The sequence below is a fragment of the Trachurus trachurus genome (genome assembly GCF_905171665.1).
Source record: "Trachurus trachurus genome assembly, chromosome: 18".
In the NCBI taxonomy this organism is placed as follows: Eukaryota; Metazoa; Chordata; class Actinopteri; order Carangiformes; family Carangidae; genus Trachurus; species Trachurus trachurus.
The window spans coordinates 28,810,361-28,835,972 of NC_139909.1; the positions used below are offsets into that span (position 1 = coordinate 28,810,361).

General features: G+C 42.7%; 1 protein-coding gene across 1 annotated transcript in view; it reads left to right on the forward strand.

Moving 5' to 3' along the window:
• LOC311002080 (adhesion G protein-coupled receptor L3) overlaps positions 1 to 25,612 on the forward strand; it is a 224,850-nt gene that overhangs the window by 182,996 nt on the left and 16,242 nt on the right. The window contains exons 15-19 of the mRNA XM_083993299.1: positions 1,606 to 1,782; positions 10,774 to 10,983; positions 14,460 to 14,680; positions 20,392 to 20,458; positions 22,331 to 22,422. Coding sequence (XP_083849425.1) covers positions 1,606 to 1,782; positions 10,774 to 10,983; positions 14,460 to 14,680; positions 20,392 to 20,458; positions 22,331 to 22,422 — 767 coding nt within the window. The remainder of the gene's footprint in view (positions 1 to 1,605; positions 1,783 to 10,773; positions 10,984 to 14,459; positions 14,681 to 20,391; positions 20,459 to 22,330; positions 22,423 to 25,612) is intronic.

Consider the following 25,612-nt stretch of genomic DNA (forward strand, 5'->3'; position numbering starts at 1 on the left):
CTGTGGCTTCTTCCACTTCCCACACTGGAGCACACACAGGGACTTGCTAACACAGTTGTCATTTCACCACATTAAAGTGTCATAAACATACAGACATTTACATATAGAGTACATTTTGTGTACACCGAAGGCTGTACAATTAATCATATAATAATCATAATGAGAAATTTGGCTTCTGCAATTAATTAAACTTGATTGGATGCAATATTGATGTTTTGTGCATAGAGCACTTGCTCTGGTGCATTTGATCAAGAGCTCCCTACTCTCTGGTAAAGCACTGAACCAATCAGAGGTGTTGTTAAGTGAACGCTCTGATTAACTGGTCTCTGCTTCCCGGGCTCAGCTGTGGCTACAGGCAACTGCGTTTTTCTCAGACTTTTCTGTGGAGATGAATTCTTTTTATTTTGTTGTACACTCCCACAAATTCCCTCACACTGTTTTGTTATAATGCTTAGAAAATGTATATTTGCCTTGAAGAATCAAAGAATGATAAATAATAGTGATAATCATAATTGCCTCATTAGCCAGAAGTGAAAGAAAAACAATAATTTTAGCTGAAATAATATTAAAGTAAAGAGTAAATACTACGTGTAAAATGTTCTATATACTGTAGGTGGTCTCCACACCAAATTAAAGGTTTTAATTATGTGGGTCAACTTGAAAATGAACCTTGGTTATCTTGACTCTTTCCAAGCAGGGGTTCCTGTTTTTCCGGCTCCACAGTTAAGCCCCCCTCTCAACCATGAGGTTTTGGATCACTGGTCCCCTGGGATGATGATGTGTCCTCTAGTTATTGTTTCGCTTCTTTGCCTCACCACTTAATGGCACCAATTACAGCCATTAATGGGACAGAGGGTCATCCTATCTTCTTGCTGTGGAATATTTTACACAGGGTTTGGGTGTGTGAAGGGTAAACTCAATCAGCGGCAAATTTACATTCACAGAGGATGAACCTTATTAGACTAATTACCCTAGAGCAAGTGTGAAACTATGAAAAACCCCAGCTCCACACGGTGTTTATAGTAAGAAAACGGATGCGTTTAACCTTGGAAGCTGTGAGTCACCAAGGAAAGGTGCTTTTTCTTCTTTGTTTCCGAAGCTACAAAAGAAATTGGACTCAAGAGGAAAAGGCTGTTGATGTATCTATTTATCAGCAGTTATGTTTTGCTGTGCCTGTGTGTTACCCAACCTCAGTCGCGTCGGATGTCTTTTATAAAATGGCAAGCGAGATAGCGGGGAGGCGTTGCTCGTCGTTAGGGCCGTAGCCCGGCGCAGGCAGCGGTGGTGCCCATTAAACAGTGGGGCAGTCCATTGTCACACAGTGAAAGTTAAAGAGAAAGGTCAAAAAAACAACGAAAAACAGGCATGGGGCCGCTTGAAGCTGTATGACAGGAAAACCACCTGCTATTCACTTCTGAATGGATATGGATTGCAGTGGGGAAAAAATAGCCTGTTTTGAGACTGTGTACTTGGCAAACAATGGGAATGGACAAAGCTAATGTGTTATTAACTCCAGATCCCTGTGTTTAACCTAGCAAATGGACACTTGTGTATGTTTTTATCTATTAATTCTCTTTTATGTCTGATTCTTCTATGTCTTAACAGCAATCTGAGGAGAACTTCAACCCAAACTGCTCATTCTGGAGTTACTCAAAGAGAACAATGACCGGTTACTGGTCGACGCAGGACTGCCGTTTGCTCGGCACCAACAGGACGCACACCACGTGCTCCTGCACCCATCTAACCAATTTTGCTGTCCTGATGGCTCATGTGGATGTCAAGGTAGGCCGGCTCTTGCTCCTCCGAGGAGCCATTTATCCTTAAAACTGTGCCATTTACAAAATGCGCTCGGGAGAAATGAAAATGCATTGATCCATCATGGTTTACAGTCCGTTCCAAGATGATTGGTTGACAAGAAAAGTAAGGTCCTGGCAGTGTGCAGCATTGTGAGGCCGAATGCATCCTTTCACTGCTGTTTGTCAATATGTTTTATATTTCCCTTGCTTTTTAGTTCAGAGGATAAAATTGACTGATAACTGTTTTCTGACCTTCACAGCACTTGTAGGCTAACATTTAAAAAGGCCATTACACACTCTATTCATATAGTTTAAACATTGACCTTGTCAGTGTAAGTGTGTATTGATTGCAGCCATTTTAAACCTGAATGGAGGAAGCAGCCCAAACATACAGTATATATGCTATATGCCTCAGTGTTTGGTGTGCTTTGTGTTAATAAGCAGCATACAACAGTTATTAACATCACATTTTGTACATGGGTAATGGGAATGATTATTTGCTTTGACCTTCAAATCTGCTTTGAGCTTCAAATTCTGAATATGGTCTCAGAACAGGCATTTGTTAGCCTAGCAAAGATACGGCTTTCACTGTTTGTGTTCCACATCGCTTGTGTTGTGGACTTGTTGTGGAACACCTCATCACATCTTATCTTGTAGCCGACCTTGTAGCCTTTTCTGTTAGCAAGGAACAGTTTAGCTTTGTAGCAAATATGTCATTTGAATGCGAATACATTACTTTTAGTTTTCTGTATGTCAATATTAAAGGAATAGTAAGACATTTTGGAAAATTGTTTGCTTCACTGGCAAAAGTTAGATAGCAACCTCGCATCTGTGGTCATTAGCTCATAATGAGAATTAGCTTAGCCTTAAAACTGGAAGCATAAGGAAACAGGTAGTCTTATTCTATTCAAAGTAAACAATCTTAATCTTAGGCATAGTATCATACAAACACAGATTTTTTTCCGCTTGTCCATGCACAAATTACAATCAAAGCAGAACAAAGTAGATGCTAGCTACTGGTGCTATATGGCAACAAAGAGTTGTTTCTAAAAGAGGTTAGATGCAATAATTATTATTATAAGTTTGTAAAATGAACAAGTTTGTTCATATACTTTTCTTTTGAGTCTTATTTTGTCTATTTTTTGTCCACCAGTTACTGTAGATGGTTATTATTGGAAAATGTATAACTGTTGTTTAGGATTAGCCAGGCTACCTGTCAAGTCCAGTCTTACTTTAAGTCAAGCTAATTGGCTGTTAGCACAAGCTCTGTAGTTGGTGCACAGCATGCTTACTTACAATTGCTAAGAGCAAAACATTAATGTACTTATTAGAGGATTTATGTAACTTAGTGTCAGACTCAAAATATTGAACCCCATATCTTAATATTAAGACGTTAGTTAGTGTAAACCTCAATGCTTCTTTATGTATTCATTTATTTATTCATGTAAATACGAAAATGAGACAAAACATTTACATTGTATCCCCATATTGCAGGGTTTTCTCAGTGTACCATTTTTTTTGCCTTCAGGGTAGCCACAGAAACAAAGTGGAATAAGTAGAGCACAGTAAGTACAATGTCGAGTGGATGGGCAATTAACAGGAAGGTGCCAATGGAAAATGTACCAAAAAACCCCAGCTTTAGTAGGAAAAAATAGCTGATATGTAGGGATTATTCTGGGTAGCTCTCAGGAAGCTGAAAAGATGGAAATGGAAAGGAGGTAGAGAGGACAGAAATGGAAAGATGGAGTGAGTTGAAGATGGAGAAGGTGGGAGAATTATCGGTCAGGGAAGAGGCTGTGTTGTCGCTCTGATGCTGACTGACGGCTTAATTATTTCTGTCACAGGAAGTTTGAGGAGCTTGCTGCTGACATAGCAGAGTAGTTCTGGGTTTCTGGTGTGGCATCTGTCTCTCCAGAGCCTTTCTTCTGAGTCAGTGGGAGAACAAAAACAAAACACACACACACACACACACACACACACACACACACACACACACACACACACACACACACACACACACACTCACACTATCCCAGTTGGCCTCTGTCCATGAAACCACTAGACCTTCTTTCACCTCCCTCTTATTCCCAGTCCAGCTCTATCTTTCACACAGATATGGCGCAGAAACCCAATTGCAAAAACATTCAAGCAGATGATTGTGCATAAAATCTAAAAATTTAGTATGTATGTGGGTTTTTTTTGTTTTTTTCCTGTATACAAATGATTCCATGGGGGGGAGGACTGCTACGGGGAGGTTTACTCCCAGCTAAAGAGAGCCACTGTTTGTCACTCAGCAGCATGACTTTTGGACCCACTAAGCTCTCTGCAGGGCTGAAGCCGAGTCTGGAATAGAGAGGGAACCGCAAAGAATGGGAGCCTTCACGCAATGAAAGAGGAGGAAAAAAAAAAAAGAAGCAGTAAAAGGAACGCTTTCAGTCAAGCCAATCCCTAACATTTTGGAAAGCCTGGCTTGCTTGTGGCAAAGCATTCACTGGAGGAAAGTGGTCAGTGGTTACACCCCAGTTCTGACTGATAGTGTTTTTTTTTTCACCTTCTCTTATTCTTTATCTTTTCCACTTGGATGTAATAAAAGGCAGCTTGTTGGAAGGTGCCACTGAATGGTAGATTTGGAGGCTTTCTATTTGACAAACTGTCACCGTGTGGTATCTGAGAACACAGTGAATGGAGGGCAAGTGGGAGTGTGTGTGCGTGTGTGTGTGTGTGTGCGTGCATGCACAAGAGAGAGGCAGAGAAAGAAATTTTATAAATTGAAGAGACTATCTGTTTTTGTAACCATGGCAACCGAACATACCACGGCTCATCTCTGCATTGTTATTACTCATTACCCTCAGAGCAACAGATTATATTCTAACCTTGTTTATTTCTCAGTGGCATCTCAGAAAGAAAAAAAGAGCAATTACAATTTTCTTTTGGAGGACAGAGGCTCGCTACACTAGAACCATCATCTTTCATCTTGCTGATGTTTCCTTTTTTCTTTTCTTTTTTCTCTTTTTTCTCTTTTTGGCCAGTGGATCATGTGCATGCTTGCTCAGAATAATGATAGTGTTATATGCAGACATCTTTATGCTTCTCTTAATAAGCTGACACCTGTATCGCGCTTGCAGTGTTACATTTTTAGCACCAAAGTTGGGATTGCATTCAAAGTGCCACACACTTCCCTCCGAGTGGCTAAAGTGTTCCCCCTCGTGTGTGTGTCAGAGAAGGAACACTGTCATTTTTTTGCACTTGATGGTGATTTTAAGTTGCTGCATGATTTTTGGATGCTCAAATTTTAACAGTTTGCACTCAAGGAAAATGCAAACGAGGGGACTTGTGTGAAGCGACTCGTAGCAAAAGAGGCCGGTGCTGTGTGAAAGGGTTAATTTGCAGGCACTGATTGTCTCGGTCTGATCCGATGCATTGGCATTTGAAAAAAGGAATAATTATACATTAATTTTGTACAATCATACCTGATGATGTCTGCTCCAGGCCTTACTTCAGTTACCCACCATGAACTAAGGCACTCCCAAGGTCCTCCACTGCTTGTTAAACTTTCATCCTAAGAGACCAAACATTGGTTATAAAAATTAATATATGTGCACTTTTAAACAATAAACCTTGTAATCAGAGCCAACCTGACACTGATTGTAAGTGTGGGCAAGGTAAGACCTTTGCCCACAACTTCATATTCATTAAAAGAAAAAGAAAAAAAGCCCTTCAACTCAAATGTACTGTACAGAATGTGAGATTATTAGACACACTCAGCAGTGGGGGAACTCCAGACTGTGCCTCTCCGGGATTAATTATGTTTGAAGTCAATTAGTTCCTCCGAATAATTTCCAATTCACATATTGTAGATGTTGGAACATTGTTGAAAATTTGCAAGCGAGGACCCAAAGATGTTTAGAGCCTTGGTGGTTTCTGATGTAATGGTCTAAACCAAATTAGCAAATTAATGAAATAAAACTCACAAGAACTCATTACTCAAAAATAATATCCAACCCAAACCTCCTTCTTCTCAGGAGTACACCCACTCAACATGATATCGGTCACATGCAGTGTTGGGATCAGGTTACCGCCACTTTAGACAATCACAAGGGCATCAAGTGCTGTCACTGCTGCCTGTGTCACCACTCCAGCCCCCTTTTGTTTGCTAATTTTGAGCAATCTAGCCAGAGAGCTGATGCCTCCGACTGATCCCTGCAATCCGAGCGGAGCGGCGCCGTCGGCCGCATAAACAAATTAGAACCGTACTCACAGACGGCAGCTGCGTGTGAGAGATTATAAGTCTCTTTTGTATCTTTTCAGAATGAATGCAAGCAGGGTTTTTCGGAGGGTTCGATGGTAGAGTGGGCGTACTTTGATGTGACTTTGCTAAGAACTCTGATGATTTTAACCTCGAGATGTCCTGCTACTGAGCCTTGAGACATTTTTACTGCGATCAAAGATGCTTAAATGCATTGGAAATAAACTCACTCCACTCCACTCGGTACTGAAAGGCAGGGGGGGGGTTAGCCCTGTCAGCGGTGGTGTTGAACTTACGCACACCAAGCAAATTGCTCCAAATGAGATCCTTTGACCCCACGTATCAGCTGATAATAGTGGTGGTGTTTACTTGTTTTCAGTGCGTAGATTAGTCTCTTTGTTGCTTAAACCTTTCTGGGTCACTTGGGCTAGCTTCAGTGGATGGCCAAGCTCAATGAGTGTCGCAGCAAACACATCACGGACCGCTATCTCATCAGGGTCCGCTTTTAGACATATTTTTAAGACTCCCTCATGGCTCATGCCCATTCAAGCTCCCAAGACTCCTTATTGAACCCTTTCCTTTGAATTTAAGTCTTCCATTTGTGAGGATAGCTAGTGGGCATTAGGAAGAAGAAAAAAAATCTTTTAAATATGGGCTAAAGCACAAGCCCCAGCCAAAGAATTATAGACCTGCTCTGGTTCCACCTACAGGCCATTATTTACGTAGTAGATGTGTGTGCTAAGATAGGCCCCAGGGAGGCATTGAGCTACTGGTAAGTGGCACTATTCCCGACAGACCAGTAAGTATAAATCAATGGCACATCCCAACCAGATGATGGAGAGGGTGATATTTTGGCAACATCCATCACTGTCCATGCAGAACGTCTCCACGCTGGCACCATCAGACAGTAACTATTATGAGGAAGGACAGTCAAGGTTGGTTGTATGTTTTATGAAGTTACATGGATGCACTGGTACAGTGCTGCACACACAACAGGAGAGTTGCTGGTTTAAAAATAAACCCATTTATATGTTTAACGCACAGAAGGAGAAGATGGAGACCATGTTAACTGCCATAGCAACCGAAATGCATCCTTGAGCATTATATCATAGTTATGGTAGCTCGGAACACAATGTGACATTAGGTGCATGTGCTGAATGTCAGCTCCCTCCCTGCGAGCTCCAGTCTCTCGCCCCTTGCCTTTTTGAAATGTGACGAATTTGCCAGAACCCATGATTCATACGCCCTCTTCGCAGCTGTTCCTCGTCCCTATGCAGATCATAAATCCTTGGTCATACCGTAGGTGAACTTGTCACATGACTCCCTGCAGTGGGCCACTACCCCTTAGTGCAACTGTCTGCCCCGCCTGACCGTATTTCATGAGTCAAAGCCCCAGCTCTGGAGGCATATAGGGAGATTTATGCATTTTAATTGGATTGGCTTCATGGCCTCACGCTGAGAGCGTTTCTTTGAGGAATAAAGGATTGACGCTCACTTCTCTTCACCACTCTTGCGCCTTTTTTTTCTCCAGAGACCTGGTTCATTTTGGCCTTAAATGCAGGAATGTCACGGTTATTAAACACATATGATGTGATGTGAGGTTCAAGATGGCTCGGCCCCCGGAACGACCGGCGCTCATCCGCCGCGGCGTCTGCTCCTCCTTCGCCCAGAAACTTCATTTAGTGCCGAGTGTGAGCGGATCTCGAAGCAAGGCTCCTCAGGAATGAGAAATACTATGTGTGTTTAAGAAACAAGAGAGAAATGTCAGGGTGAACGATTGCAAGACAAATCGGTTGATAGCTAGGCAACGTGGATGCTGTATGACTCTGCCGCAACCTCGCAACACAGTGAGTGAATTTCAGAGCAACTAGAATCCCATCATGGAGGCTGCTCGTGTGAGGTTGGGTGCAGAGGCTTTGCAGATCCCATCATTTGCCATCCCGCCTGGGCAGAGCCCCCAGTGAAAGGCGACTTTTCAGCAGCGACATTGTGCCTAGCGACGTGTCAGCCATCATCCACCTCCCCCAGAACAAAGAAATCTTGCTCCAGTAAATCCATCAACCTGGGTGTAGATATACTCCCTGCCCTTCTCTCTCTGTTTCTACAGCTTTGTCTCCTTTTCCCTGCCTGGCCCTCTCTCTCTCTCTGACCTGGCCTCTCTCCAACTGAAGGTGAGGTTGTGATGGATAGAGGCTGCGGCCGCGGCGCCGGAGCCCTTACAGCGTACGGCGTCGGCTCACGGCCCCGGTGACACCCATCGCATCAATACCTCTCGTCATGCGCTGGACTGAAAACAGACTTAGGTGTCACAACGCGCCACACACCTACAGAGCTCAAACATCAACATCTGTTACCACCCACCGCCTTGGTGGCAGTGCTCCTCTAAAGTAAAGGGGAGGGGGGGGGCTGAAATCAGGCTTACTTTCATATACAGACAAGACACACATACACACACAGAGACGTCTGCTCCGTATAACATCTTGCCAGCCCACCACCCCTCCACAACCCCTCCAACATATACACAACGGCTCATCAGGCAGGAAAATCAAAAGAGTGCTCTCCCCAGACTCAAGGAGCACTGCGGCTGTTATTGTACCAGAGCCCCTTAATGATCAGCATCTGTTCCCCTCTCTGCTAGCGTTAGCTGAGCTGCCACTAAACAAGGCTTTTGTGCAATACTTCATCCCCCCAAGTTTCCTCACTGTAACCTAACTGGGAAGAGGAAGGAGGGGGGGATGCACCGCCCCAGGAGGAGGAGGAGGAGGGATAAGAAAAATGTTGATATGTTGATGTTGATCGTCCTCCAACCTGGAAATCCTGCTGACTGAGGTCGAAATATGATTTAAAGAGGTGCTTGTTTGTTAGACATATTAGACATACTGCACGCTTTTGCGCCGTTATTTCTCAACGTAAGCAAATATTGTCTCGGATTTCGTACGGCGCCGTAGCTCGGAGTCATTCATTATTTTGCTAGAGGCCAAAACTTGTGCGCGCATGCAGCCTTTTGATATCAAACAGCCGAACTGTAGTTGAAGCCCTGGCAGTTAATGCACGGTGTCAGTGTTTGATGTATACACCGTTAAGTGGAGTTTATCTTTAGCCCTCACCTAAATCTCCAACAGCCTGTCCGTGCGGATAAACTGTTTGCCTTTTAAGTGTTTTCAACATTATTCTGTGTTGAAATAATGTCTGTTTGATCCTCATTAGCATTCAGGCGTAGTCATCATGTCAAAGCCTCAGATAGTCCATCCCCGAGTCCCAGCAGGGATGACAGTCGATTGTAAGGAGGTTGGCAGATTTCTTTAAAATTACCCACGCCCTCCTCCACTTTCACTTTTTTTCCTCCCCCCTCTTTTTTTATTTCTTAAATCAATGCCCATCAGGCTGAAAAAGAGGACAATTCCTTTGGGAAATTAGGAAGCCTCAGAAGCTGACCAAAGTGTTTGGATGCAGTAATTATGTTTAGTTAATAAATCAAGATGTCACTCCTTGATGCTTATCTTCATTACATGTTTTACATATAGGACACTGTTTTTTCTTCTTTTGGCATCAGACTTGACATGTCTTTTCTTCCCGTTTTGTAGCATGATGCAGAATAGTTTGTTAATGAGTGATTGTGTACTTCCTGATTCCAGATGGGACTTTCAGAGGAAATCTGTCTCAGTAATGTTTGATTGCGCAATGTTAGATCTTTTTACAGCAGCGTTTTTTGTTTTTTTTATTGCCAGATGTGTTCCCACAGACATGTCGGATGATCTCAGCCCCCCCATCATGCTCCAAACGTGTTCATGTAAACTGCTTATTATGTCACAAAGTGGGTGTGACGGGGACAATAGGGTCATCTGTTTTTCTACAGTTGTAGTTCCTTTCAGCCATTGAGGCCACCCTTTGCTTTTACAGTGAGAGTTCACCCTTGGGTGCAAGAGGATATCCATGTAGACTGCTTAAGAATCAAAACCTAAAACTTTGGATGGAGTTTACTGGTAGGATGCCACCTACCAGTCTTAAGTCTTGGCAGGTTCTGATGTTGCGTGAGACGGGTTCGGTTTAATGTGCCTCTCCCCACTTCTGCCCAAGTATCCCTACATGCACTTAGCTTTTTATGGACTGATGTAAATTTTCCCCTCCAAGGCCGCGGCGGAATCACCGTCGATCCTTATCTCTCCTGTAAAGCCACAAATTTATTGTCGGCGAAAGGCTTTTTAGCGGCGAAAACTAGCTGTGGTGACAAATCACGGTTGGAGAAGAGAGGAAATGATCTAAAAGCAACAGTGAAAGTCATTGACCACGGTGCGGTTTGATTGTATTCCTCCGTGGTGACGGTCTGAGACACCTGCGGCCCTCTGGACCGCTCACTTTGTTTCACTTTGTTGCCAGACCAAAATGAAACAATAGGGAGGGGGCAGCTCAGATTGATTCACACTGACTAATTCATGATCCATATCTGCCACCTGTGGCTCGCTGTGTAGTGGTTTATTGAGGGTTGAGTGAATCCACTTCACATCCACCACCTTGCCCTAGAAGAGGGAAAGAAAAACGAAAATAAAAGCCGTGGGGATGTCCCGTAGACACAACGGTGATTTCATTTTATGAACATTGGTGTGTTTTCGTTTTACAGATGTGATTGTGGATACAATTATATATAAATGTGTATACTTATTCTGTCAAAGTATGTATTTTTCTGCTATAATGCGAACCGACAGTGAAGTGGGTGTTTTGGTCTTCTCTCAGAACACGGGCCCCTTCCACGACATGCTGCTGGATGTCATCACCTGGGTGGGGATCCTCCTGTCCCTGGTCTGTCTGCTCATCAGCCTCTTCACCTTCTGCTTCTTCCGCGGCCTCCAGAGCGACCGCAACACCATCCACAAGAACCTGTGCATCAGCCTGTTCATCGCCGAGTCCCTGTTCCTGGTGGGCATCAACCGGGGAGACCAGCCGGTAAGTCGTGTCACCGTGGCTTTGTAGCTTAGCCATGAAAATATTAGTGATGGAAGAATTTATTGATAAAGGCATCAGTTGACATAAAGTGTATGTGCATGTAGAGGTAAAAGAAAAAAGAAGTAAAGGGTCATTTAGAGAGCAGAGACCTAAACCAAGGTCAGTTTCAGAAGTCATGCACCAATCTTTAGAGGAAATTCAATTCACATTCATAGTAAATGATTCTTTTCACCTCACCCATGTTCACAAATCAATTCTCCTACTGAAAAATAATAAGCCACTGAGGGAAAACACAACGTCTTTGGTGAATGCAATGAAAGGAATAGTTTGGAAATACTCCTTTAGGCTTTCTTGCTAAAGGATCAAAGTTAATTTGAAGTCTCAGATGTTGGTTTGAAATCTGTGCCATTGGGTAATTGGGTTATCTTACAGAGCTGAAGGTGGCAAAAATGCAGTGATTTTAAAAGTGTAAAATGTTGACGTCCATATTGTTTGGCAGAAACATATACAACAACTGGAAGTCGGTATTTATATTATATAATCCAGCAAGAGGTGCATTGACGTCTTAATACAGTACAAAACAAATAAGTAACTCTTTCTTTGTAGCCTGCAGAAAAAGAAAAGAAAAAAAAAACTCTTGAATCATTAAATTTGTTGAAAATCTTTTCATATGTACATACTAGGGCCCGACCGATATGGATTTTTTGGGGCCGATGCCGATTACGATTATTAGGGGGGAAAAAACCCGATAACCGATTAATCGGCCGATTATTATTATTTTTTTTAATTAAGTTTTAAAATTGTATTACTATAATAATATATCTATATATATTATATAATATATAAATTAGGGCTGCCTGGTCGACCAAAAAATCATTAGCCGACTAAAATTTCATTGGTCGATTGGTTGCATGAAAAAAAAAAACATTTGAAGCCCTGTCTTGTCAAAATGAAGTCAAAATCAATATGGGCTTTTATTTTGAAGGGCCAAATACAGGAAGTCATGACACGTGATACTTTTTTGTTGTTGTTTTTTTTACACGGCACGGCGTCTCTCTCTCTCTCTCTCTCTCTCTCTCTCGCTCTCGCTCTCGCTCTCTTCAATCAAAAGCGATCAGCGGTTGCTGCCGTGCCCGGCACCGTGTCAAAGCGCTCACCGGCGGTCAGTCTCACAGCAGTGTCACGGAGCAGAGACATCATAGTCCCCGCTGCAGTCAGAGTCCCGCACCGCTCCACGCCGCGGACCCCCCGCCCCACCCGTCACACAGCCTCAGCTCAGTCACTCCCTCCCTCATCTACTGTGTTTATTGGTGATAAATGAGCATACTGCCGTGCCGGTATATAACGGTAAAACCCGACCCCGACCGGCTTGTTGAATCTCGGACCCAACACGGCCGGAGACGAGCATTAATTAATTAATTCACAACCCGACCGCGGTAAAAAAAAAAAAAAAAAAAAAGGTAAACAGAAAGCCAGTGGCAACACTGGTTTTGAGACAGATCAGTCACTCTGCTGTGTGCTGTGACTGAGGTGGTAGTGGATGGAGTTTGTCATGAGGTCGGCGCCGGTGCGGGGGAATCTTTTCAAATTAAAACCAAGTTTTATTCCCTGCATTTTATTCCTGAAAATATCGGCGACAATCGCCGAGTTTTGGCCGATTACCGATTAGTTTCAAACGGGCTATAATCGGCCAATTTAATCGGCTCGCCGATAAATCGGTCGGGCCCTAGTACATACTCCCCAGGGGCTGCTAGACATGCTCCCTGGAAGCTTCGTATTAATCTCCAGTGAAAAATGTTCAGTTTTCTTACTTTGATTTTTTTTTTTTCTTGAAAAGACGTAACCTCTGGTGTCACACATTGCTGCGAGTGGTAGTTCCCAGTGAGTGCCAGTGGCCCTGAACTTTTTTTTTTTTTGATTCCTCATGTCTGAATGAAAAGACTTGAATCTCTTTATTTTACAAACACTCTCTTCCTCGGTTAACGCACTCAAACGTACTCACACATACAATGACCCAACTCATATCTAAATGACTCTTGCACCTCACATACGTACACTCCCGGTGCATTTTTCCAATTTGTATACACTTGAGATTTATCTATATGAAGCTGTTTAATCCATTAAAGCTTCTTCTGGTTGGGTAACTCCAGTGTGGAGTGCTCCTCTCCTGCTGTCACTGTTCAGTCATTGTCAAGTGTGCGTGTGTGTGCTCTGCAGCCATGCTGTAGACAAAATGTGCAGTCATTACATGTATGCAGGGATGGCAGAGGCGCTTTATTCCACCTACAGCTTCTTGCAATCATGCCATCTTCGCTTGCTAATGAGGCAGAGTACACAGTTAGTTTTGCTCTCCGAGGGGGGAGAAGAAGAAAAAAAAAAAAGGAAAGGAGGGTGAGTCACTGTTAAAGTACTGTCTGTGCACGGTATAAAATGATCTCCGTGCCTATAAATTTATAATGGGGTCAAGCACTGGAATACATCTTATAGCTAACAGTCTTTTTAATAATTTGAGTTATTTATTTATTGTCATCATATGTATCATATTATCCCACACGGTTCAGTGAAGAAGAGTGATCTGTCCTTCCATCCAACCTCATGCTATCAAAACAAATCTATATTCTGCCCTTCAAATATCACTCCAAGTATCTCAACCAAAACTCACAGGCCCACAGTTTAGCAGCACGGCCACTTCCCTGTGAAGTTATAGGTAATACTTTGGCCCCACACCTTTTCCCTTCCATAACATTTTATGGGGTGTGATTCACAGCCCCGGCTTCCAAGATCACTCTCCTGGACCGCAATTAATGTCCACTCAACCTTTTTAGTTATTTAATTGAATCCATTTCGGTGACAAAATACGCCACTTATGTTCAACTGTGCCAATAATTAGATCGATCTACAGTATGTGAGTATTGTGCGGGCGTCGTTATTGTTAAGGGAAGAAGCGTGCGGTGGCGTGCTGCTGGTGTCGGAGGAGGAGGAGGAGGAAGTGTAACTACATTGTGAGCTTGCACCTGGCCGCGGCGTACGACGGCACCCAGCTCCAAACGGCTCCTGGGCTGTTGACTTCACTTCTTCATTCATAACTCTCTCTTTCATCCATGCCAGCTTAGCAAGCAAACAAACAAGACCACATGGACCCCGCTAGCTGCAGCTTCTTCTTCTTGCCAGTCACTGCAGGCAAACATCCAATCACTTCAGCCAAACAAAGCTTAGCGATGCTAATTGTTGGGAAGACACAAACATGGAGGGGTCAGGAAATGCTGCGTGGTTATAGGCACTTGGATGACACACGTTTGCCTGTCATATTATGCCCTTTAGCAAGGCATTTAATCCTACAGAAAATGAGTTAAATGCCCAAAAGGGATTGGATTGAAATATGTTTGGGCAGTTAATGCTCATATTTCAAGTCTTTCTCCCCTCTGCCTCTTTATCTCCCTCATTCCCTCTGTCTGCCCATAAAACTCTTTTCCCAGATCGCCTGCGCCGTCTTTGCCGCCCTGCTCCACTTCTTCTTCCTGGCGGCGTTCACGTGGATGTTCCTGGAGGGTGTGCAGCTCTACATCATGCTGGTGGAGGTGTTCGAGAGCGAGCACTCTCGCCGCCGCTACTTCTACCTGGTGGGCTACGGCGTCCCCGCGCTAATCGTGGCCGTGTCGGCCGCGGTGGACTACCGCAGTTACGGCACCGACCAAGTGTGAGTACATTAGACTTCCCAATCTGTCCCAGTGCTGCAGGGGGGGGCTGACATTTCCAGTCTGCGTGTTAAACTTGAATGTTGCCATGGCGGCAGCTTTTCTAGACAATTCGTTTTAGAAAATCTTTTATTTAACACTCAATTTTTTGCGCCAGTAGAATTCAAACCCATGCATTACTGAGGAGTACGTGGACGGCTTCTTTGAAAAGCGCATTAGTTCACTTAACCAACAGATCCTTTCAGGGAAGTATTTAATATTAAAGGACAACTACGCTGATTTTACACATTGAGATTCATTTGCTAGTCATGAGGCATAGCTACAAAGCCTGTGAAAGCAGTTGTATAATGTCTTTTGTATCTCTGGAGGCGCATGGGGGCACAGGACTGGAAAGATGTGGGTGTAGAAATACATGCAAACTGCATGATGGGAAGTGTAGGATCCAGTGATTTTGCAGCTTCTTCCATTCTAAGGGACCCGATATGGGATATCTACCACTGCTGCATTGATTGTTATCAGTATCTTTTTGATCTGTGTGTTGTCACTCAGAAAGCGAGCGATATTAATTGTTCTTTATAAAAATGTACAGATGTTTAAGACCAAAGGGAATTTTTTGTTTCCTGTCACACATGCTGTATTACACACAGGGTTCCTACACAAGTATGGAAAAGTATGGAATTTGATTTTATACATTTCCAGGTTTGGAAAAGTATGGAAAATGGCAACTATTATATGGAAATGTATTTATCTGAATACTTATCTGGGTTTGACCTTATCTGAAGTTATTTGGGTTAATTATTTTGTATGCGCTATTGTACCTAGCTACAATCTCCTGGAAATGATTTGGTGACATAATGGCATACAAAATCAGAATAATGGAAACAAATGATTAATTGCATGATTTAATTTTATGATACACATCTATTTACTCAAATGTCACAAATTATTTGAATTTTTTGGACAGAGAAGTCTGCAAATAAGGGTCTGGAAAAAGTTTGGAATTTGGAATTTTAAAACGTGTAGGAACCCTGTATACAGCAATTTGACGGTCAAGGACATTCAAGCACCTCATGATCCTAATGGTACAGTACGTTCACACCCAAACTGTCAACGGACGTTGGCGTTGGAGCATCAGCAGCGGCGAGCGTCCAGAGCGTCAAATTGAAGTTGAGAGAACTATTTTATGTAATGAGGAGCGTCGCAGCCGAAGCAGCAGCCAATTGCAGACCAGGATTCTCACAGCAGGAGAGATTGAGGGAGCCTGAATGGACACATCTGTCCCGCCCCTTTTGGCCGCCGGCCGCTGGAGCTGGCAGGCGGCGAGATGCCAGCCACCAGAGCGTCTGCAGACCATAATGACGCTTTTGGTGTGAACGTACAGCAACCCTGAGCTACAGTATAGTGTCTACCTGATTCACTTCATCAAGACACCAAAACAACTCTCCCAGAGTATTTAGAAAACAGTGGAGAATCTAGTTATTGAGTGGACAAGTGATCTACTTGGATTAAGTGGAGAAAAACAAACAAAAAAAGGCCTTTCTTCACTTAACCTTGTCTCTCTGTGTGTATCTACAACCGCAGACACCCTGCTAACAACTTGACAACTGTTTGTGTTGGTTCGAGGGGCTTTAACAATGTTGCAGATGATGCTTCAATAGCTATCGCTCATCATCAACTTTTAATGAAGCAGAACGGTTACTCAAGCTGCGTACATTTCCCCCGCTGCTGAATTGACATTGTTTTGACAGTGAAAAATGCTAACTTCAGGAGATAGTATTGCGGGATGAATGTCAGCCCATTGTGGTTAATGTCTTCAGCATTTTTTAGGATGCACAAATTACAGCGCGCGGATGGAGGGGTTTAGAAGGAAGGAGGTGGGAGTATGTTGAACAGGGAGATGGAGAACGGAAGACACGGAAAAAGACGAGAGATTAGCAAGAAACAGAAACGGGGAGCAGCAGCCTCCAATAAGGAATAATCCTCCAGCCTCTTTCCTCTTTAATACAAAGTGGTCTATAAAGCAGTGTAATGCCGAGCAGAGGATCACCCACCATTCCTCTCTGTTAATTTGAAACCCATTTGAAAATAATGAAGACCAGCATCAGCAGTTTGTTTCCGAGATGTTTATCATATACGGCACACACACACACGCGTGCACACACCCACGTCCACACACACGCAACTGGTAGACAGTGCATTTGTAGATTGGCGGAGCAATAGTTCTTGGTGATGGATGAGGTGATAGCTGCCACCGCCTGAGCCTTGGCATCATGTGAATAATTAAAGCCTGCCACCGGTGGAACAATTATACGCAGCCATTGAAGGATGAGGGAAGGGACAAGGCGTGACACGTGGTGAATAGCAGAGCGTGGGGGGAGGGCACGCAGCCCCCACCTCCTTGGCCGCAAATTGATTCAGGGACAGCGGCGTGGCCTTATTTTGAGCAGAAATATCCAACAAGTTTTCGGTGAAAAAGTGACCCTGGTGCAATAGATGAAGCAGCGTCCAGTGACTCATAATAACTGAGCACATAACAAAAAGAAGAAGAAAAAAAAAGCAGGCCGCAGCAGCCTGAAGGTCAGCTAGCTTGTGAAGTCACCTCTTCAAAGTCAGAGATCAAATAATAATATGTGGTCCCAGGAAAGAAGTAAAGAAGGATCTCATCTCAGTCGCTCTTAGTAATTACAGAAGGTGCCCTTGAGCAAGGCACTGCACTGGCCCGTGGTCCGGTGGGACAGCTTTAATTGTCAGCAAAATAAGCATGTGATTCAGTGTAACTGGTCCGGTTTTAATGAAAGCAATACATCAGCCATGTGTAGGCTTAGGAACTGGAATTACATTTTGAGTTTCAGTAATCTAGTTGATGTTACAGTGATTCTGTTACAAGGGTTCTGTTAAAGGTCCAGTGTGGAGCTTACTCACAAACAAACACTCATGTTTACGTTCAGCATGTGTGTCCTTGAGCGGCTAAACATACATACGTGAATTCAGTTCCAACATCTGCAAGGCCTTTTTTTTTTTTTTTTTGTATCATATTGAACCTTGTTGTGTTTACATGCTACATGTTTACAGGCTGGATGTTCTGGGCTGTAATCTGATTGGACTATCTGCTAGCTAGCATAACGCTCTTTGTTGTGCAAGCTCTTATCATATCCTGTGGCTTCAACCTTGTTGCTGTTGGGGGCTCATTGTAACACTTTAACAATGGATTAAAAAAAAAAATGTGTGTATGTATTATATATATATATATATATATATATATATATATATATATATATATATATATATATATATATATATATATATATATATATATATATATATATATATATATTTATTTATATAACTTCTGATGATAAGGGTCTGGGAAGCATCTCCTACTTTTAAAACATTAATTTTATGATTTGTTTGTATACTATAATGTCCTATTTGAAAAAAGATAAATGCCAGGCCATAAGTCTTACCATATCTCCTCCCACAATCATTTAGTGATAGTTACTTTGTTAAAGTTGAATAGATCTGGAGGAGGAGGGAAACCAAGGAGCCACTGGTGGTATAAACTCCAGGGTGCCTTTAACCAGAGCAGCACACCAACATACAGATGTTTAAGGGCAAACTTTGCCTCAGGACTTGAGACCCAAGCAGAAAGCTGTCAGTCATCTCCTAGGCCTGAATATTTCACTTTCCTTTCCCTTGCTGGCTGGCTCGGTCACCAGCTCACCATCGCACCAGTGAAATGACTATCTCTGCTGCAGAGATGTCCTTGCAGATAAAGTTGCCTTTGGTCAAAGCCCATCCTGTGTCAGATTGGTGCCACGGATGAGGGAGCTGAACTCGGCTCAAAGGGCTGGCACAAGCCTGGCTAGTGTTGCGTCCGGCACATGTTAATGTCTTCTATTGCTCGGTCACTAAAGGAATTGTGCAAAAGGGAAAAAAAAAAAAAAAGTATCACAGCACGAGTTGAAATAAAACTCAATGTGCTCCAGAAGCCAAATGCAACCATGACTCAAGTGGAGAAAGGGAGGTAGAGAAGGCACAAGAAGAAAAAAAATGACAGCCCGCAGCTCCTGCCGCCCACCATGTCTTTAAATCTTTCTATGATCTGAAGAAGAAGAAGGCAAAAAACGAACAATAGAACCTTCAGCATAATTTATAACAGCGCCGTTCGGAGCGAGCGCTTTGATGAGCTGCCAGAGTTCTGTGCGTGTTCTTCAGCTTTTGTTTGCGCTTGTTCACTTCTTTGTGCGTCCATATGTGTTTTTCTGTGTTGCCTCCTCTCATCCATTGATATCAGTGAGGGGGAGACGTATCAAGTCGCTGGAACAGCAAAGGAACAGTCAATTTTGGTCCTGTCACTTCTTATACAGTATTCTCTCTTGTTTTGTCTGCCAGTTCTTTGCCGACAAAAAAGTGAAAGATGTACAAACTTGTCCACGGCGGTTGAGTTTTTGTTTTTTTTTCCGCCTGGATGTTGAATTGGTTTGGGGCTATATGGCTGTGAATAACGAAGACGCCTCATTTTGTTTTTCCTCCGAGGGAGTGGGACCAAAAATAGCAATCATCATATCATGGTTAGCTTTGTTTCGCTCTCACATCGTCTGCATTGAATCAGACAAGGTTTACGGACAAAAGACACCTATTTTAAAGCAGACTGAGACATGTATAATTTACTCTTTTTTTTTTTTACATTTGTGTCTTTTTTTCAACCAGAGTCTGTGTTTAAAGGCCATTGAAGCCTCCTCATGCACCTCAGTTTGCCTGAAAATGCAGTGGAATTACAGTTATTCTCTGCCACTTCCATTTCCCCTCTCTGGCCTCTTCTGACTGACAACACGCCTGTATGAACTGTAATTTTCCAGTGGCCAAAAATGGAGGCGTGTATCTGCTGCAGTAGCGGAGATTAAAAGATTAATAATTCAACAACAGGTCATGTATCAAGTTTTTTTTTCTTCTTTTACTTTTCCATTTCAAAAGGGAGGCACTGTGGCCTATCCACCGGCCCTGTTGCTTCTGGCCTGTATTTAATTTAGCTGGTGGAGGAGATCTGACCATGTGTACTATTTTTGATATGAAGTACGAGGTCAGAGGAGCAGCGTTATTTCATTATTGACGTAATTACAGCAGTTGCAGTTAACGGGGGACGTGTGAGACACTTTGTTGAGCGCTTAAGGACTGTGTGTGGTCAAGTCTGTCTGGGTCAAGGTCAATCCAATTCCTTTAGAGTCATACAGTTAGAATTCAATTGAGAACTAATTGAGTCATCCATAAATAATCATCTGCGGTCATAATTTTACGCTTCAGCCATAAAAATCGAAAAAGAATTTAACTGAGGTTCAGTTACTGTCTGCCATCTTTCTCTGTTTTAGCTACTTCCCTTCTCTGTTTGCTGTTTTACTTTGAATATTCCACCTGTTTTGCCTGTGAAAGTCCGTCACTGCTGGCTGCCGTTGGCACTGAGAGACCTCTCTCTCCTCCAAATTCTTATAATATTTCAACCCCCTCGCTACGAACTGTGTTTTGAAGTGTCTATTCCTCTGTGTCACTCCAGCCTCTCCCTCCTGATGTATATCCCCTGAGCTGGATATGAAGCTATAACCTCAAATATTTCTTCTCTCCCCCTCTTTCCTCACTTTCTCCATTCATATTGACCATCCCCTCTCTCTCACTTCACCCCCCCCCCCTCTCTCCTCTCACTCTGTCTCTGTCATTGCAGTTGCTGGCTTCGCCTGGACACCTACTTCATTTGGAGTTTCATAGGACCAGCAACCTTGATAATTATGGTAAGCGTGTCCCACCCCCCTGTCTGCTCATTAACCCTACTTAGCCTGGGGGTCGTCGTTTAAATGGTCCGCCGAGAACCCTTTTTTACATTTTTTTTATTCCGGCTCCCATCCTCCCTCCTCCTCCTCTCTGCCCTGTTGAGCATATATGCCACCGGCAGGCACAGAGCCGTCCAGAAAAACGAATGAGGGGTGTAGAGAATGTATTGCAGTTTGTCGCCCCGCTGCAGTCACCGGCTGAGACAATTTTGGGGGGAGGAAGCAGAGTGGGGTGGGTGGGTGGTGGGGGAGCCAGAGACAGAGTCGGGGAATGAACTCTGCTCAGTATGCAGTGTTGGAGTAATCCGCACTGCGATTATGATTGATTCTGTTCCCGTTCCAACTTGTACTCTACTACCTTTTCCCATCTCCTCCTTACACACACACAGACACACAGAGCCCTGGGTGCAGATACACAAGCATTATGCAAGGAGGACACACACACACACACACACACACACTTTTGGTGTCGTTCCCAACTAGGACAGGCCTAATTTTCTAATAAAATAGCTCATTTATTGATCCAACTGCTTTAAATCTAATGTCAGACTGCTGTTCATTAAGCATTTCAGCTAAAGCCAAGCCGTAAAGATTACACTGCCACCAGAGATGTGCTCCTAATTCTCCAAGACACCAGTCAGCCATCATTACACACATTTGGAAACAAGTAAATCAACTTATGAATATCCCTGACAAAAAAAAAACAAGTGACAATATGCTCATCCAATGGGATTATTCACTTCAAAAAACCCACAAAATGTCTTTTTTTCTCCAGCAATTTTTAATACATCTCTCTCTTGCTATACGGCTACAATCTGGTTGCCAAATCCAAACATGCATAATACACTTTCACGCTCTAGTTTTAGGAGTAATTACTCACAATACATCTGTGTGCACATCATGACTCACTCCTTTCACTTTTAGATGAACAAACAAGTGTATCTATGCTGGAAAGACGGTTAGAGCTCACATCCAACTCTGCGGCTGGGAGATTGGTGATGGTGCAGTTCAGGAAAGTGAGCTTTTGCAGGGTTTTTCAAAAAAATCATATCACCTCATATTAGGTGAATGTCACTTGTGAAAAGAAAATATCTGACAAGTGAGGAAAAGCTTACTAATTGCTGTCATTTTTGAGGAGTCATTCTGAAAAATCCTCTTGTGCCGCGACCAGATTCGACTCATTGTATACTTTTATGAATATGGACTCGCAGGGAAAAAGGAAATAATGAGATACGCCAGACTGAGTCTGTTTAATGTAAGTTTTTTTTTAAATATCCAACAGTCTAACATGAGTCCATTTTTTTCCCTGACTAATTACAGTATGTTTGGCAAATGGTGCAAAAGTTCAACTCTCTGAGACGTGCCTGACACAACTTCTTTGAGTTTGTTTTTGAGTTGTGTTCCCTGTTCCTACTTTTGTAAGAGAAATATCCACTGGATGGAAACAACATAGTTATAGTTAAGTTCCTCAAGCAAAACACACACACAAGTGTTTTTTTCCCCCCAGATGTAATAACAGCAAAAGAAAACAGCAGTGTTACAGTCATTCTCTGTGGCTGCCTTTAAGTGTGAATATGAGGAAGTCAGATGGAAAGGCTCCCTCATACAAGTATGCAGCTGTCCTGTTCCACCCTTCCCTGTTTAGTCCGTTGTACCACCGTAGTGGTTTCATAGGATTTTGCGCTCTGTTTGGCAAAGTGGGAAACCGAGTCCGGCTGCAGCATCCCCAGCTTTGTGCGACAAAGTGCCCTGATTTAAAATGAATAGAAGCGAAACAGGAAACATACAAGCTTCATTCTGTCATTCTCTCTTCTCTCTCTCTGTCTTTCACAGCTCAATGTAATATTCTTGGGCATCGCTCTCTACAAGATGTTCCATCACACGGCCATCTTGAAACCAGACTCCGGTTGCCTGGACAACATCAAGTAAGAGCACTCTGATCACTCAGATATCTATTGTTTCTAACAAGAGTATGATGTTCTCAACAGCTGTATGGTACTCAGTTCCAGCTCAGTTTACCTTAACTTTACTTCCTGTTTCTTGCTCTTTAATGAACTGAGCAACTTTTAGTGGGTACTCTGTATTCTAGCCGGTGTTCCAGTGCAATTCAAGTTGTCTTGCCTCCCCCTTTGATATTTTGAAACCTCATTAAAAGCACTTAAGGTTGTGAACACCCAACCCAGGGGCCTGAGTGTCTGAGCCTGCAAGGTAAGCACCTCCCATTATGCTGAAAGGTTATGTCAGGCAGGGTTAAAATCAAACAGGTAATTCTGTTGTGTCTCCATCATTATCTGAAGAACACTGTTGTCGGCGCGAAAAGGCCAGGAGACAATCTGACAGACCTGACCTGGTGTTATCTTGGTGTCAACACGCTGTCGATGAATATTCATATTGCGCGCGCGTGTTATGTGTGTTTGAGTCAGTTTATCTAGCGTATGCCTGGCTGCTTTCAGATAATGTGGGGCCTCAGGGACAATGATGATTATAAAGCTTTGATACAATCCTTCCTGGCGTGTTTACACATTAGAAGTTTAAATATCTTGCCATACATTTACTGTAGGAGTGAATCAACCTAACGAGGTTCTTCAAAGTAACAAACTTTAAGTAACAAAGATGCTGCTGTCAAACTTTCAAATGGTAGATTTCTGTACTGCCAGAGAAGTGCCACAGCCTAAATTGGGGAATTAAATAAATGATATATCTGCTTGTAAAGTTTCTTATTAGAATTCATTTGGAGTCCCATATCCATGTCCCTTGTTGCCCTGTTTTGGTCTCCACCAGAAAAAATATGGTGATCATCAGAAGCTATAATTATAGTAAGTAAACTGCTGAGATGATGAGTAATCCTCAGTGGGTTTGTACCTTTCAAATGACGCATTACTAAATTACATCCAGTAACAAATGTTTCACCAAGTTGTGGAAGATGACATTGAAAAGTTGTTTTTATCATCCCGTCCCATTGCCCCGTAGGATGACACAGCATTTTCTGTCTCTGTCTTTGAGGAAAGCTCCAGCTACCATGGTGTCAAGGCAGAGCCATGTCCCACAGATGGTGTAAAGTTGTTGTGCTGCCTGTTTGCCATGATGGATAAGGGTCTCTGCACTGTTTTTGCTGTCTGCCTTGCTTTTTTTTAAGCCACTCTGGACACATTAGTCTACTTTATGGCTGGCGTTTCGGAAGGTTTTTTTTTTTTTCTTGTGTGTGTGTGTGTGTGTGTCATCACATCACCAGTGTCTCAGCACAGTGGCCCCTGTCTGCCCTGCTTCTCTCAGCACAGTGATACACACATAAAAAGATAATCTTCTTCAAGCATGATATAGCATGCTTTAGCTGCGCCATGTCAAACCATACTGCGCCACTGTGTTTTTCCATCACAAATGCACTGCAGGATATTCCCAAGCCAAACTGTGGTTTGAAGAGCTGTTTTTCGAGCAGGACCAAAGTGTGACCTGTATACTCACAGCACAGTCACCTGGCAAGATGGAGGAGGAGGTGACGGCAAATGTTACTTGTTATGTCTGTGAAATACAATATTGTTGCCACTCTTTTTGTTATCCTTGGTTATATTTCATGAGCTTGAATATAACCTAACTTTAATGTAATTGTTGATTCAGTGTAGAAGCACTAAACCAGGTTGCACTGCACACACTAGCTCTAAGATGGAGGTGGCTATTAGCTAACACATAACCAACTAAGCTAACATTAGCTTGCTATTACATCAAGCGTTTGAACAGTTTAGAAACTTGACACATCTGACCTGGTCCTGGATAAAAGGCTGTTTAGTAAATAAATTACAAAAAATAATAAACAAATAAATAAATAAATGAAAATAAACAACAAAACATTATGCTAGTGTAATTTGACTGCTAAATTAGCATAGCATACATAGATGTTTCCTATATTTTTCTAAATAACAAATTAATTCATGTATGTAAATCAAACACAGCTATACCTACTTTTATCAACAAGTGCTGAGAGTAAAGCATATTGTCCCCTAAAATCTTTATCTTAAGAAACTATGCTACAGAACGTCATGCTAGTGGCTTCCTTCCTGAAACACTAGTAATAGGCTAGATTTGTGAAGCTGCTGTAGCCTAACCAAAACAGTGTCATCGTTGAACTGATCGGAGCCTCTCTGTTTTCTGATCCTTTTCCATTTGGTGTGCTTTGTCAAAGCTATAATGAGGTCCCCTACTTTCCTGCAATGTTAATAACATGTTGATCCAAATTTGACACCCCCTGTAGTGGCTACATGGTGAAAACCATCCATTTTCCATTCTTTCTTTTTTCCCGTTAGATTCTGCTGAAATAACTGGCTGTGTGTTTTGGTCCTGTTAGAAAAATGTGAATCGATACTATGCACTTTGCAAAAATGAAAGAAGTGAAATTGGGTTACGGCTAGGGATTTGTGAAGCGGCTGCAGGAAGTGTTGACACAACCATCAAGGTCAGACAAGGGGAGCTTCAATTGTAGATGATCTGAATCTAGGTTTGGGTTCCTGTCCTCACAGTGTGGATTCTGATCACCAACTGATCTGCCAATAGAAACCAACATGCCCAAGCATTTAGATTCTCACACAGATACGTTGTTATTCATACTGTGACATATTTATCTGTGCAAACAACCCTTCTCAAATATCCAACAACTTGCAAAACTTGTACCCTATTGAATATGCGTTATGGAAATAATGGAATGTAAAAAAAAATTAAAAAAATAAATCTGAGATGATTATTGAAGGTAATGCAATAACTAATTTCCTGATTAGTTCACATTTGGTCAACATTCTCCAAGACCATTTTTTAAGATGCATTGTGGAGTTTTCTTGCTATCCAGAAACATATCGACTTCCAGAGTTCTCAGTGTTGTATGATTTATAACACCGGCCTCCCATCATGTATTAAACAACTGACCTCCTGACCCCACAGCTTACTGACTTCCATTGGAAAATGCTATGAAGCCGTGTTGCCTTTGTCAGTGCTCATTCATCTGACGCAGTTCTTTTTTTTTCTTCCTTTTTCTCTTTTTTATTTAACTCATAACCCATTGCTCAACCCACAACTGCAAAGACGCACTGAGTTAAACCCGCCTGAGAATTGTCGACTAAATGCTGCAGC